General features: G+C 35.3%; 1 protein-coding gene across 6 annotated transcripts in view; it reads right to left on the reverse strand.

The window, feature by feature from the left end:
- The window catches only part of CCSER1 (coiled-coil serine rich protein 1), a 572,831-nt gene that overhangs the window by 280,732 nt on the left and 275,411 nt on the right, over positions 1-16,688 (reverse strand). For all 6 annotated transcript variants that reach the window (XR_003526446.1, XM_027636005.1, XM_027636006.1 and 3 more), the window contains exon 7: positions 7,410-7,493. Coding sequence is in view for 5 of the 6 variants with exons in the window: in XM_027636005.1 (XP_027491806.1) it covers positions 7,410-7,493 (84 nt within the window). In the remaining variant the exon portion in view is untranslated. The remainder of the gene's footprint in view (positions 1-7,409; positions 7,494-16,688) is intronic.

Here is a 16,688-nt window from a genome sequence, read left to right on the forward strand (position 1 = left end):
AAATACATTCTCAATTTCAGAGCTAAAGCTTCACATAGACAAACTGGGTATGTCTGCTGATCTGCTGCTTGTCAACACAGTGGATTGCATGAGCCAAGTGGAGATTGGTGGCCACCTTGGTCACAGCAACCACGACGTGACTGAGTTTAAAATCTCTTTTGACAGGAGGAAAAGTGCCAGCAAAACCTCTCCTCTGGACATGAATATACCATGAGTGAATGAAACAATATTAATTGAGGACAAAAACCTCATAACACTCTTGCCTTAAAGAACTTCACCAGAATGTAAAGAAAAATTGTATTCTGCCATTAAAATACAGATGATTCTTCATTGTGATGTTGCTACACCAGTGTTTATGCACAGACTTTTCTGTGAATCATGCTCAGGTATGGTAAAGAAACTGGACAAGGCACTAAACTATAACTAAAAGGAAGGAAAAAAAAAAGCAAAGAACCCCATTATCCTCCTATCAAATCCTTAGTGAACTACACAGACAGATGAAACATCCTAAAAAGTAAAAGTATTTCCCCAATCTGAAAATTAATTATTGAAAGAAATAACACTACCAGTTGATTCATTAAACACCGTGGTGCAGAGTTGAGGATAATGCATTTATGAGACAACTACAATAAAAATGCATCACATACATGCCTTTAGCAACATACTGAAGATGTTAAGTCATACAAATTAAACTGCTGGTCTTCAGAAGCAAAACAAGCTTTTCAGCGTATGTGTATTTGATTTTAAGCAACATTACTTTCCTCTATGCTTTTTTAAACACACACACAATAGTATTCCATTAGATGATACTGACAGCAGTCACCTTCATGCCAGCTCAAACTTAAGTACTTCCTTGAGAATTCATCTAACATTGGGCCATGTCAAGCAGCAATGGATTTCAATATTTTTAGCCAGCTTTCCTTCTACGACCTTCTTTATCATAAAGTCTAAGCCATTCTTGAGTGCAAGGTCACTACCAAGGAGACACTGAATGAGAGACAGCATGTGCATTTGTGTGTGAATATGTGCATGTTTCTGTGTTCTCTAAATACATGTATTACTGTAAATATATATATTTCTTGTGTGCATGTTTATATGAAAAATACAAACTAAATTTAAAAAAAAATAGAATTTTGAGCAATCTAAACTATACAAAAATCACACCAGTTCTTTGCTGACCTCATCATATCCTTTATTCCTAGCACTTACAAAACCACATGGATTTTCCTTTGCTTACCGTCAGAGACTGAAATAGTTAATGACTTAAACATTCTAAGATCACCAAAAGGTTTCTGTCCCCTGTAGCAAACTGAAAAGAAACAGCTGCACAACCAGCAAAGCCTACCCCTCCCTGAATATGCCTACTGCAAAAGGACCTTCAATTGTCAGCCGCCTTTAGATCTTTACCAGACTTAAAACTTGTTAAAAAAATGAAGTGGAAAAAAAAAGAAAAGGTGAAATTGAGACCTACATTTTGTCCTTCAGATAGATCAAAAATTTAAGTTCTCCAAGATTTTGGCGTAAGGCCAGGTCAGAATTGCCTGATTATAGTAGAAAGCCTGTCAGGAAAATGAGCGCATATCTCACAAAGCCACCTGTCTACAGCTGACACTCAAGTGACACTCCTGTTGAAGACAAGCATACACAGTGCACTACTACTACAGGAGGGTAAGCCTTGGCACTGTGTCTCAAGGGACACTTTGAGCAAATTTATTATTTCAGGTTTGCTCATTTTTGCAGTGTTATTTTTCTGAGCAGAGTCTCAGTGAGACCAGGAATACACTACTCAATGCTACTGTCATATTTTTTTTATCTATGCCAAACACAACAATAGGAAAATGTTTTGTAGTAGAGACTTAAACTCATATGCAGAATCACCTCCACAAGCGCCAAGGAATATTAAAGATCCTATCTGACTGGCAGCTTTTCATCAAGGGTCTGGTGTAAAGAGGAATTGGAGCCTAATCCTCGTTGTGTGTAATAGGATATTGCCATTTTCACACTTCATGTCTGTCTTATGGAACTGATTCAGAGAGTAATTACAGCCAAGATAAGCCTTTTCTCGAATAAAAGCAATTAATTCTCCTGTAAAAAAGGGGGAAGAAGGCTGATACTTTAATAATGTTTAAGTACACCTAACCTATTTCTTTTCTACTCCTAACGTTTCCTAAATATGAGGAAGTAGGAGGATTTGAAAGTACTTACAAATGCTGGTTCTTATGTAAATCATCCACAGGTCTATAATATCTTCTCATAAAATAGCCAACATGTAATAACACTACAAACCAGCAGAATGTAGAAAAAATGGATAATCAGTGTAACAATTAATTTAGGTTACTTTTTTTAAAAACATAAGGACTACTATTCCTTTTGAATGGGAATTATGTGATTGCCTTAATGCTTCAAAGACAACTTCTTTCAAATTTTGAAAATAGCCTGGGCTAATGAAAATTTCTCTTTTCCCTAACAATTAAAAAAAATTATTTTACCACAAGTTCATAAAAAAAAAAAATTCATTCTTTGTCTGTCAAAACAAGTTGTGATGTTAAGACTGAAATTGAAGGGATCTGTATCGGCATAACTACATAAGGTGATTTTTACACTTAACCTAAGTGTCTTTCATAAACAGTTCATCAGCAGGATTCAAACGCATCTAAGGCTTTCTGTTACATTTCAAAGCTGAACAACAAGTACTCATCTTCATGATACTTCAAAACATCAGCAATTGGCTATTTGCCCATTATTGAAATCAGTCTACAGAAACAGCTAAGCTTGCCATCATTCTTGCCCTCCAGGAATACATTATATTTAGGAAACAGCAACAAACAAACAAACAAACAAACATATCCCCCCAAACAAACAAAGAACCCCCACTTTCCTCCCAAAAACAACCACATACACACACCTCCTCCCCCAATTACAGTACAAGCCCCCCACCTCCTCAAATCATTTAACATAAAGTTTTGGGCAAGGAAGTAGAGCTTGTTTATGATTTGAAAAGACCAAAAAAAAAAAGGCAGCTATGTCTTATGGAATATCTAGTCCTAAAGGATTAGTTTCTACACCTTGACGAAAAGCCCACTTAGCTAGCACTGTACCTAGCTATTCCATAAATGTAAAAAGTCTAAATACTTGATAAAGAGCCACCTCTGCAGCAGAAAAGTCTCTCCAAAAGCTAGGCCATAAGGGGGATTAATTTCCTGACCTAACTTTGCCTCCAGTTCTACTCAGAATCTACTCAAACTGCCTCACTACATTTTTTATTTCTGTGGCACATGACACATGACTCAAGTTACACAGGGAATCAAGGTTGAAAGGATAATGCTGTTAACACTCATTTTTCAGCGTGAATGTCGCTGTACCAATGACAGCAATAGAATAAATGTTACTGTAAACAGCAGTCAGTTATTTTTGCCAATATACCATGAAAATATTTTCTGCTTAAAGTCATTCTAAGTGCTCACACTGCAGTGGAAAAAGATCGATTTGGGAAAACGCAAGTAAAGATGCAGTTACAGGTAGAGCTGGGCATGAGACAGCCAAGGTTTCAAACATCTTTGTGCCCAATGAAAACTAAGACATTCATTTATTTTGGTTAATTTGGGGGGGTGGAGAAGGGAGAAAGAAAAGAGAAAAATGAAAAAAAAAAAAAATAAGACCACATGAATGACTCCATTACCAAACCCTGCAGAATGGATACAATTAATTTCTTTGATTTACTACATAAGATAATATTTTCACAAATGAGTAGAGCCTTGAGACAAAGCGATGTTTTGAACCCAAATTTTCAGTTCCTTCTGAGGTCTACCTTTACAGGGAGTCTTAAAGCAGGTTTTACACCTGACATCTTGGAAGACAAACTCTCCTTCAATTTCTGAAGTAGGTATTTTTCAGGACATAATGGGAGCTTAGAGGAATTAATCCCACTTCCCTGCCTAGCCCTATTTACTTCTCCGAAGACAAACAGACACCCTTCTGATGACCAAGGGAGTCAATTCAAAATAATCACTAAAAAGAGAACAAACAAAAAATTCGCAAGAGACTACTTTTAAGTGTTCTTTTTTCTTTGCTCAGAGGTAGGTGATCGCTCCTCGCATTTTATCCTTTTCACCTCGGTATTGTAGCTGAGCATCTAAACCCTTATTTTCATTCCTGAAGTATTAATCTTTTTCTCCCTTAAAAAGCTAGGTAACAATTACAACAGAGAACAGTTTCAGGTGTTTTGAACCTTCTCAGCTTACAGTAAGTCAGCTCACACTCCCCCTTGACATTTTCCACCCTCAGCTCTGTGCAAAGTCTCCTTCATAATGCACTCAAATGAGGCAGAAATACTTCTTTACACTATTTGAAAGTTAAAAAAAAATATCCAAGGGGAGAGGAGAAGGTAACTAGGAAACGCCAGAAAAATGAGAGAAAAGAAAGAAGCAAAAGTTCCCGTAGAGCCAAAATTTACCTGAAATTCACTTTAGTTTAGTTGAAGAGTTCTGCAGTAAAGCCAATTAACCAAGTGGTTTTCATCTACATGTAAGCTTTCAACTTAATGGAAAATAACAAGGAAAGTACAGATTTCCATGTATTTCTCAAGAAGTACAAAACTGACTCCCACTCTAACCAATTTTTATGTGCTATCTCTGAATTAGCATCATGATGCCACAATTTCAAGATAGGTAGGTTGTATTTACAAATTTTACATTTCCATATTCAGAATGACAGTGGAACATGGGTTGCCCTAAGATACAAGAATAAAAATGGTAGTTATCCATCAAGTGCTAAGCCTGTAATAAATTGCAGATGTGGAAACATGTATGGTTTCATTAGCCAAAAATTACTGCTCTTAACTTTTGTAAACATTCACTTTCTGAATATTTACAGTCTTACAAACACATAAGTAACTATAGCATTTTCAGAATATTAAAGTATGCTTTGTATCATTTTTGGCCAATTTTATGTAAGCAAAGAAAACATTATCACAATTTTCTAGCAATCATTTTAAATTTAATTAATTTCTAACAGTTCTGAAAAGAGAGTTTGCTTTTCCTGAACAGTCCACTGCATGCAGCTCCTAAGAACACCTCACACAATCAAGAGCAAACCTCATGAAGTCCCATGGTGGCAGGGCCCAGGGCACCTCCAGGAAGAGAGCACTGGATGTGCAGTGCAAGTAGTGGTGTCCAGAAGGACCAAAGTCCTGCTTCTCCTCAGAGGACTTCAGATTGCATCATCAGCTTCATACAGGCTCATCAGAAGCAACAGAGAAACAACAGGGGCTTGCTGTAACCATACTGAGCCTTTTTAGATGCTCAAGATCAAAAATGTCATTGGAAATGGCTGTTTCATAGCCACCTAACCTTAGACAGTGCCCATGCCTAAGCTGAGTGAGTACTTCCCCAGATGGATTGCTGAGGTCCTTCAATAAGTAGACTTTAGTTCAGTGATCCCTACAATGTGATAAAATCACATTGTTAATGGAAGATTGTCATAATGTTCAGTTCTGGCACAACTTCTAAGTGAGCTCTTTTACTAGACTGCCACTAATTCTAGTTGCTTTAGAAATCCTGGCATGTCTTACAACACTGCACCCTTAAACAAACAAAAAGATAAATTTTATTGCAGGAGAAAACATAGTAGAGATTAAAAAAAAAAATCATTTATGACTGTACTTAGATATCTCAGACAAAAAAATAAAAATCCTTTTTTTTCTAATCCTGTGGGCACCCACTACCTTTTTTTTCTAAACTAAAAGTAGTTTCAGTCATATTCACCTTCCAATCTCTGTTTATTTAGTACAATAGGAGTAAGTTAGATAATATATTGAGTCCTTTCAACATTTAATTTCAAATGACTAAATGTGGTCTCAGGAATCTCACCTGCACTCCTTTTACAAGTCCTAGAGTGTCAAAACTGAAGTCAATTAATCATGCATTAAATCCATGACACTTACTTTCAATCATACAGAAATCTACTTATTTCATAGCCCTAGGAAGTTATAGTTTTTTTGTCTATTATGACAGTTCCCTGTGAGACTGACATATATACAGATGAACTTTGACAATAGTTAACAGCAAATGAGCTACAGCTCCCTGTATCAACACAGGGTAATTTCACATTGACAAAATTGCTGATCAGTTAAATAGCATATGTTCTGAACTAGACTGATATAAAATTAATGCTCCAGGATTGTGTAGAAGCTTGATGTACCCCGTGTCCCATTTTGTCATTTAATTTTAGATAATAATTACATACTATATCATTTCTTAATGTAGCCAAATATGAAACAAAGAATATTGATGACCTGTATTTATTTTGCAGATGTTACTATAGCAAAGAAATCTTTCATCCTTGAGCAGTATTACATTTTTTGCATGCAACTTGAAACTTAGCTATTTGGCATAAAAGTATACTGGTGTTTTTAGTGAACATATAAAAGATGCAATAATAGATAGACCTGAATTAATTCTGTTCCAGTTCTGAGCTAGCCATGAGGCATGAGAGAGAAAAGCACAAAAAGGCCCTGAGGTAGATCAGCTAATTAAGATCTAATTAAGGAAACAATCCCATATCCCAAAGAGTGCTAAGAAAAAAATCTTAGGTGCCTGCATACCTGCAGCTTTCATAGAAGGAATGCATGTTTGAATGCCTTCCTGAATGTGGTGACCCTACATGCTTTCTCTGCAGAGCATTTCAGTTCTCTGTGAGCAAGGAGGTAAAAAATTGCTCTTCCTTTATTTAAAAATACTGAAGACATCCATGTTCCACCAAAAAAGGAATTTTAAAATTCTGCTAATACAGCCTAATAGAATAATAAAATGCATTTTCATGTGTTTGATGTTTTTAATTTCTGTATTAGGTATTTAACTTCCTTCAGTCACTGGAAAGTATTCTGCCTATCCTTAAAATGGTAGTAGTCAAGAATTAGTAGCCCATATGCTATGGAAAGGTTCAGCAAATGTAAGAATACTTATTATTTTATGTAAAGACATCCATTATGGATAAAAAAAAAGGCATTTCGTTTTCTACTGAACAATCTTGTGCATGTGAAAAGCAGCTCATGGGAGAAGTACTGACAATTTATCAGGCATGTGCATGGCCCTTCAAGATTTCTGGCATATGCATACAGTGCTGTGCTACTTAATCTGCCTCTGATCAAGACAACTGTCAACACAATCTTTTCAAAGAAACTTCTACTAGCAGTGAATCTAGATAGCCACTTCAGAGGCTGACAAGTCCCTAGAAATGTACAGTCAGTGTTATCAGTGTTTATCCATATGATTAGCATAGCCCTAGGCTAGCTACTCTGTAGAGGGTGTGAAATTGTATTTCTTTAATTTCTGCTCTTGGAGTGACATTATCAGGTAAACGAACTCAAAATCACCCACAAAAAAAAAAAAAAGACTTCTTCTTCTGCTTACCAGCTCCTCACGAAGCTGGGCTATGAGTTCATCTCTCTCCTTCAGCTGCAGCTTCAGCACCGAGCATTCATCTTTTATTCCATCCTACAAAAACATCAAAAGAGATATTATAATAGGCTTAACACTTTTACTTTACTCTTGACAAGAAAAGGCTGTTTCACACAGTGTGAGATAATTACATTCAAATAATGAAACTCAATTCTTCTTTGTCATGTGTGGTATTTTCAATAACATTTTCTAAGCTGCTTCATAAACAAATTAATGCATCCAAAGACATTACACAGAAATGTGAATAGTTCCCTGCACAGAAGTCCATTTCTTTGTTTTCTGGATTTTTAAGCCTTTTTACTGAAGATCCTATCAGGTCATTCTTTTTCATTTAAGGAACAGTTATGAAATGTTATAATTTTAATCATACAAAACAACATTAGAGAAATATCAGTTTAGAAACATTATTGCAGAGCTCTTGATCTTGGAGAGATGAAAAAGAAAGAACAGATATCCAGAGGAAAAGCAAAGCATGGATACATCTTTTGTCCCACACCAGCCAAAATAGCAGCAGTTCTGGTATTAACTAGGGGAGTAAAGAAAATAGTTACCACTTAGCAGCATAACCATTGACTAGAATTCAATTTGACTTGCATGAAAATTAATCTAATAGCTAAAACTGTAGCAAAACCCAGGTCCATGAGGCAGTCTGCAAGCTGTCCACAGGTAATTTAATGGGTTCATGTAAATCTGAACACTTTAACTGAAGAAGAAATATTGATTATGTAGATTTGTGTTGTTCTGATAAACACCCAAGAGGAGAAACTCAAATTAAATGACTGCACTGTTGAGTAATAAAGACATAAGAAACTAACCAGCCAATTAGTTGGTCATATAAATGTAACTGATGATCTCTATATCCTTCTACCATGGAAATATATTTTAGTTTGGGAAATTTAATGGTTTGGAGTATCAATATTTAAAAAAACCCACACATAAAAGCCATACAACAAGAAAACTTATGGAAATCTGCTGGTATTTGCACAACACTTCATTTAAAAATAAAAAATTGGACCTCTAGTTATCAGCTAATAACAAGTGTAAGAGTGCAGAAATTAAGACCATGTAGAGTTCAGGGATTCAAAAGGGTATAACAAGCATGATAAACTTGAACTCTGTCAGTACTGATGTGGTTTTGACTACTTATCCTCCTGCAAAATGAGTTTATATCAATATTTTATCAAGGCTATTGGTCTAATGAGAACATGGATGCTATGAAAACATCAGTCCAAATAATTCAATTTATGCTCCTGTACACACTGTAGCTTTGAGGCCATTTTGCTGAGTTTAATAAATGATATGTACTACATATTACATAGAGTATTACATGTTATAATGTTATTCTCATTATTTTTATGAATGCTGTTCATTATTTTGTTATGAAAAAAGGATAAGAATTCTGCTCTCCATTGCAGTAACCATGTTTATAACAGGCTTGTCCAAGATTTTGGAAATATTTGATAAAAAGAGAAGTCAATTAACATCTCATTCTTAAAGAGAACTCTTAAGACACAGTATGATCTGTAAATAAAACTGTGCATCTTCAAACTACTTTCTTTTATTAAATATAATCAAAAAGGTTTGTAGTCTAAATTCCAAGTGTACCTAATAAAAATGTAAAAGCAGCTATTTATCATTTTCTTCACTTATATGCTCTGATATTGTAAAAAAAAAAAATCACGACTTATCTTCAAGTTCACTATGGATCTGCTGTTATTATCGTACATGTTTATGGTCAGAATATTCTTCAAATTATCATCCTCTTACTTACTTTCAGTCATCAGCTGTGACAGTGATTGCTACGTCTCAATGCTAGTATTTGCCTGTTTTAATTCTGTCCATTTGGGAAAATGCTAAACATAATAGCAAATCTGTTTCTCATCAGATCAGGTCACAAGATGACAAATTTTCTGTGTGCGATGACAGCTGCAGCAGGTTATGTGTAAGTGCCAAAAAGCATAATAATTTCCATTATTTCCATTATTTCCATATATACTTACTTGACACTTCTTCATACTTTGGAACAAATAGGTATATCATGCTTACTATAATCAAAGGGCTATAAACAGAACTAACCAAATATTATGGAAGATAAATGTACTGCTTTTCCTTTGATACTAATACGAATATGCTTCCAAAATTGTACCACAAAATTAGAATATCATAAAACTCACTTGATAAATGTGTTGAATTTTGGATGCTAAACAGATTGTTTGCCAACTTAGGGTACTGCAAAAAATCAGCAATTACTTAGGATGTAGCATCTTAAGAAAACAATCCTAGAACAAATCAAACTAAGAAATTTAAAACCGAATACTAGGTCCAGAAAGATACATAAATGATGTAACAGTTGAAGCTTCCTCTAAGTTATACAGCAGATCTACACGGCAAAATTAATCCATTTCTGGATACCTGCCTAGAACATTCAGAGAAAACACAAGCGTATAGGATTTTAATGCCAAGAGCATAGGAGCCTAGACTATGTACAGGATTGTGGACATCTTTTGCAGTTCACTTTATAATATCTGACAGCTGAAAAGCAACAAGTAGTTTTGTGGATCTTAGATGAAAATTGTAGAGTAGCACCATTATCTATCTCCAAACAGAGATACCACTTGTGTTAACGCATATGATATTGATACATCCAGTTTTAATATAAGTAAGAGCATCTTATTATTTGAGATTACACATGAGTAGACTTCTACATATTACAGACCGTGTTTTCAAAAATGAGGTTTTTGTCAGATCATGAGTAGTTGTATGGGTTATTGTTACTCTTGTTTTAATCAAAGTCTTAACAATACTAGCACAAGGCAGAGAGCCTGAACCTGCATTATTTGGTTCAGGGTGTCAAAATGAAATCACTGGTCTGGTCCCCTGATGTATGTCCACCATGGCACCTTATGTACGCAGTATGACTTTTTCCCTTTCTGTGCTCACTCTAGCTCTACTTACTGCATCACTTTATATCTGTTGTATCAAGTCCTTTCAATCACACCAAGAGAGAAATGATTTGGCTGGTTGTACTTCTTCACATGAGCAAAACACATTGATTTTGGTTTTTTGGCTCATCTGTTTTTCTGGTGCTGTGCCAGACCAGTTAGACTTGGCTGGAGTCTCAACAATGCTCCCAAAGAGCAGCCGCTGACTGCAGGCAATGGTCACACTTAACTCTCCTGCTTCTCACGTCAAGCTGCCCTGCCAGCTGCTGCTTAAGCCCAGTACCAGGGTGAGAGCAAGTCCATGCCTCAGAAGTTCCTGTTAGAAAGCTTAACAGGCAACTCAGAGCAATCTCCCATGGCCATCTTGACCCAGCACAAGCAGAGCCTCACTGCAAGTTATTTTTCTGGTAGGAACAAAACAGGTCAGTAAAATCCTTACGCAGGAAACCACGGTCATATCAGAAACAGACATCATGTTGTACATCTTCTTTCCACATAGCTTCAGTATTCAAATGATATTTCTAAAGGAACAACTCTATTTTATTTCCTGATCAGGAAATCAAATGGAGCTTGGGGAGTAGGGGACCTGATCTTATAATGATAAATAAAGGTGCTTAATCTCCAAAAAAAATCCTTATGCAATGTTTTAAGTTCAATTGCATGGAACATGTCAATAAATATTTTACTGGACAAATTACGGCAGCTATATCCATTGAAATACTAGAACTCACTTGATACTCTGCTACGAAAGTAGCATCAAAAAGACTACTGAGTAGCATCAAAAAGGCTATGCAGGCTTTAACTTCAGACATTTATGAACATAGAGCTAAATAAATAATATTTTCTTCACAGTGATCCACATGTATGTTAACTGGGAAATGCAGATTGGACAAAATAATTTGGTTTGGTTTGGTTTTGTTTTTTTACTACAGCTGAAATTTGCTCTCTTTCAGAGCAATAATTAAAAGCATTACTTTTAAAGGAATGAAGCTTGACTAATAAACAGCAAATATAAAACTGAATGATCATACTAGATGAAGGCGAAGACATGTCTCATCTGCAGAAACCATGAATAGCAGCCAAGAGAGTAACAAGCAATATGAATGTATTTTTCCCAATATAACCACTTCACTCATTCTTCCTTTATGGTCAGAACTCATACACACAGTATGACACCTCTTCTGGTGATATCCCTAAATAAATCACACATTTATTAAGAGAAAACAACTGAGCGAAACAAATCCCCCCATCCTTCTTTCTCAACCTGCTGCGGAAAAATGTAATTGTTCCTATCTTAAGAAAAGACAGGACTACTTCCTAACCATCTCCTCCACACCTTCCATTGTTTTATAAGTCTGTATGCTTCCTGCATAACTACTGTCCACTCTGTTTAAAGCTAAGAAATATCTTCGTCCTTACATAAGACACTCTGTATCTCTGGTCAAAACCTATCAACCACCTTTTCTAGTTCCACTGTATCATTCATTCAAACCGGGTAATCAGGGTTCCATGTAGCACTAAAGCAGTAGATGAGCCATCCATTCACACAGTGTACTATGATATTTTGCTTTGGATTAATTTCTAAGTAATTATTCAAAATAAATCTTAAGGGCACAGATTTATAGAAAAAAAAATCACACATCTGCTATGTTTTTCATAGAAGGGGGAAAAACACAATCAAGCACACTTTTGTAAACCTAAAGTCAAATGTCAGAAACTTCAGAATAAACAAATTTTGGGAACAATGTCCCTCTACCTAACTCATCAAGAATGCTGTAAGAACTATCAAGAATAGTGGCTCAACTGTATGTACTTCTTTTTTTAATTTTAATAATTATTAAGGAGGTCTTTCTGAGGAACTATGTCTAAAAGTTCTCGTTCTTCATTTAGAAAAATAGGACTATTGTTCCCTTGGGTACTCCACTGTGTCTGCTGACATTGAATCTCAACTGCCTTTCATCTTTAAATCATTTAGTATGATGAAATCTTTCTGCAACATTTCATACCCCATTTTAATTCTGATTACTCTGGACCCTCTAGAAATATAATTCTTCCTTTAATAAATGACTACTTACTCATGTCTTTTGTACTCTACACCTCATCTGCCATTAATCCAAGAGAAGACTTTCCTCTTATATTCTAAAAGCCTTTGATGAAGGGCCTTGTTAAAAGTTTTTTTGGAAATTAAGTTAACTACAAAAAACAGATCATCCTTATTCACATGCTGATGACTCTTCCAGCAGACTTCTGAGGTATGATTAAGATCCCAGGAAGCCAGGTCTGCTTTCCCCCCTTTATTATATTCATTCACGGTCCAAGTAAATCTGTTTTCCAGAAGAGTTTCTACTAATTTAATCAGCAAGAAAGTCAAATTAAAATAACTTCTAAAAAAACTCCAACAAACAAAAACCTTTCATCTTATTTCCCTCTATCCTTTTACTAAGAAGGGATAACAGGTAAGAGTTAGCAGTTTGATTGTTTCTCCTATCAGTTTCATACTTCAAATGAGTAGCTAGTGGAAGAGATTTCTTATTCTGTGCTGTTACATTACTACTCCCAGATATCTTAAACTAGCATTTCAAGACTCATCCCTTGGACTAGTTCCCCCAGTGCTACTGGTGCATCTATTTATATGAAAACAAACACCTTTTTTTTCTTCTTCCCCACAATAAATCTTATTTGCCAGGAGTGCTTCTTCAACCATCAATTTTCTTTCAGCATTGCAAATTCTCTGGAAGACTTCATTGCACTTATTAACTTGCAGAAAACCTTCTATAATCAGGGTGGGGTTTTGTCTGTTTGCAACCATAATGTTTAGCAATTTAATATTCTATCAACTCTCATTATCATTAGGGAAAAAATAAGCTATTCATTTCTATTTTCTTTCCTAGTACCAACCAAATAATAACATTCAGGCCAAAAGAGTAAAGTAAACATATCTGCCAACAGCAGTATTTTTGTAAAAGTTTCATTACTGCCATATCAGTAAATGTATTTCTTCATATTCAGAGAATAATGTCCTACACAAAATCTCATTTGTCTAAACAGAACAAAATGAGCCCCAACTGGATCCTGGCTGCCCTGGGATGAATAGAAAAATTTCTTCTAGTTCCAAAAAACCACAGGTCACCGAGCTCAAGTCTCCTCTCAATCCACTGTAGTCTTCTACTATCAGCTTGAAAATGTGAACATTTCCATTATTTTAGGCTGAATTCAACATTTGAGTTTTAAAATATTCTTTGTCCTGCTTTCTGGAACCACAACAAAGCTTCAGACAGGAGGAAAGGGGAGCATTAGGAAATAGTGACTTCAGCTCTTCCAGTTGTGAGGAAACAAAACAACATCTGGTACACAATAATCACAAGACAAAACATATATTTTACCATTACTGTTTTATATAAAAATAATTTTAGACTGCTGAAGATGATTTGGGGAGGGAAACAATGAGTAAGTTTTGAGATCTTCCAAGTACATTGGAATTAACAGAAGTAATTTTATTAAATCCTCTCAAGAGAATATGAAGGAAGAGATCCAGCCAGTTCTGCTTGAGGTTATAATTATGAAAATAATGTGTAATTCCAGTAAGTCTTTAGGATCAAATATACAAATGCTTGCACATATGGATGTTGTGTGCAAATAACAAATACCTTTGCTTTGACAATTTTTTCAGTACTTTCACACCAATCTAACTCCTTCCAAAAGGCTTACTAGATCCACAGCTGTAACACAGTAAAGAAAGAAACCCTCACATTCAGATAAAACGAGACCCCAGAAGTACCACAGTTTATTTTTATATCATGAAGGTGGTATTGTGGAGAACATGATGTCTTCTCAAACTATATTTAATGATTCTAATTCACTACTGCTTAAAGACTTTCAAATATTTAAATAAACACACTGTATAATATTACTGACCCTTAAAAGAAAATAGCAATGAATAGCAAAATGATGCACAGCTGTCATTCATTCTGATATTTCAGAACACCTTGCTACACTTTATATAAAATTTGCACATATAAAACATGAAGATTTCCTGCCTTTAACATACTTGCTAAACACAGTCAGATTTGTTTTTCTAAATAAAAAATTTTGTATATCCTCTTTTATTTACTGTCATTTAGTACACTAAGCTCTGACACACACTGCTTCTCTACAAGTACTGAAGTTTTATCTCTTCCTATAAGTAGGGAAGAATAGATTCTGAATTACAGAGAACACACTTCACACCAAGTACACACGTATAAAGTCAATTGACTTAACTAGACTATACATTCAGCGTGACTCCCTCACAAACTGCAGACTCATGACTTACTGACCTTAAATGAAAATGCATTTTTCAGTTGAGAATAAACCTTTGTTCAACCAATGGGACATTCTGACGGAAAATTTTATGCAGCTACGTCAATCTTTGAATACCGTTAACTTTGTATACATACAGAAAATCTGATTTCTGGACTGACATTATGGTCATTACAAAAGGCAAGACTTGTTTATCTTAAAGAGTTTTTTGAGAAAAAAGAAGCAAACAACTAAACAAGAAAGGTTTTGCCAAGTAACTTAGACCAAGGCAATTCAGCTATTAAAAGATAATTGTCCTATGACAGCATAACTACAAAGATACCACAAAATTTAAGTCTTCTCAGACAATAACAATAACAGCTATAAATACCAACCAGTTTGTCCAGCATAGAAGACAGTACAGTCTAACCAGTACATCACTCACTACCATAACAAACATGCTAATACAGAACTGCTCTCACTGTTTCTAGGTTACCACGTAAAGACATAAATCAATGCACTAAGCCAAGTAGAAATAAAATTCTTTGCATAAAATAACAGAAATATGAAGGGTTGGGTTTTGTTTGGCTTTTTTATATATATTGAAATCCCTCTACATTTTAAATCAGAATATTACAAGTATTTTTTATGCAAGACTTGTATAACTGTATTGTTCTTTTCCTAAAAATGAACTAAAAATGTATTTGGAAGCACTATAAATTTATCAGTCTTGACAAAACATTCCTCTGTAAAAAACGGACAAGTAAACACCCTAATAATGCCAAGATACCATGGGAAACACAATGGCCATGAAGACATCTTTTGTTTATTTCTTTGCAACCAAGTAGCAGATTAGCACTTAGACTGAAGTCAGGTGGGGATTTTATAACAATGCATTTCCTCACTTTAAAGTGTTTATTTGATTAGAAAAAGCCCTTGACCGCTTTGAATAAAAATTCATCAGTTTTGAAGAACCTTATAAGGGCAAAATGTTTCTGTACCATTGAGGTGGAAGAATAGTCTGCCCATGACTTTAGTGGCAGAGGGGGAGGTGGATGGAGACACGTGCGCTTCCTCATCACAACAGGGACTTGAACCTGAGTCACCTGCATTTGCTGCAGCTGCTCTGGTCACCCATCACGAAGACTGTTTGAGCTGCCTGCACGTTTTCTCTCCACAGGAAAATGAAACAAAATCTCAATAGCCTGCATAAAATGAACTCCTGATTCAAGTAGAACATCATTCAAACTTCTTTGTTACAAAGGAGAAAACAGTACCAAGTCTGTTGCGGAGAAGACACCAATGGAAATTTATGGAATATGGCTGCTGCTTCTGCTTTGTAACAGCGTATCTGCTTCACCTTCTCTGCATACACTTATGAGCATATGTTCTGCAGAACTTTTTATTAATATTAAAACACATGACACAAACGGAGGTAAACTAAAGAGTAATTTGCCTGGTAATAGCATTCTAATTATGCCTGTAGGATTTGATTTAAAAGCATCCAAATGCTAATAAGAACTAGGTAACTTCATAGGTTAGCTGTGATTAGCTCTTACTAGAGTTTATCTTCTACAGACGGGGAAAGTTGCAGGGTTACAATCTAAGAAAAATAAAGGGTTCTTCTAGATGTGTATTTGCATGAATCACCTCTTTCCACTTTTAAGACTTACTATTTAATTCTTCAATATTTGTCATTACGGAATTGGTAAACCTAACCTTACAACCTCTTCTCTGCTCATTTTGAGCAAACAAAAAAAAATGCCAAGAAACTCAGCCAAAAAAGAGCTTGATGTTATTTTCTTTAGGCAGTTTCCCCAGGGATCCAGTTACTAAAATATTTTTTGTAAGTCATTTTTTACATGATACGTGTGTGTCACAGAAGCATTAATTATGCTGTCACTTGCAGTGCAACATTACACCTAGTTAAGTTCCTGCATGATTCTTCCTTCACCACAGATAGAGTGTCTTAGCTGTTTACCCTTTCTCATTTTAATTATTCAAAAGCATA

This window comes from Corapipo altera, unplaced genomic scaffold (assembly GCF_003945725.1).
Source record: "Corapipo altera isolate COAL_440 unplaced genomic scaffold, ASM394572v1 22b, whole genome shotgun sequence".
NCBI classification, from domain to species: Eukaryota; Metazoa; Chordata; class Aves; order Passeriformes; family Pipridae; genus Corapipo; species Corapipo altera.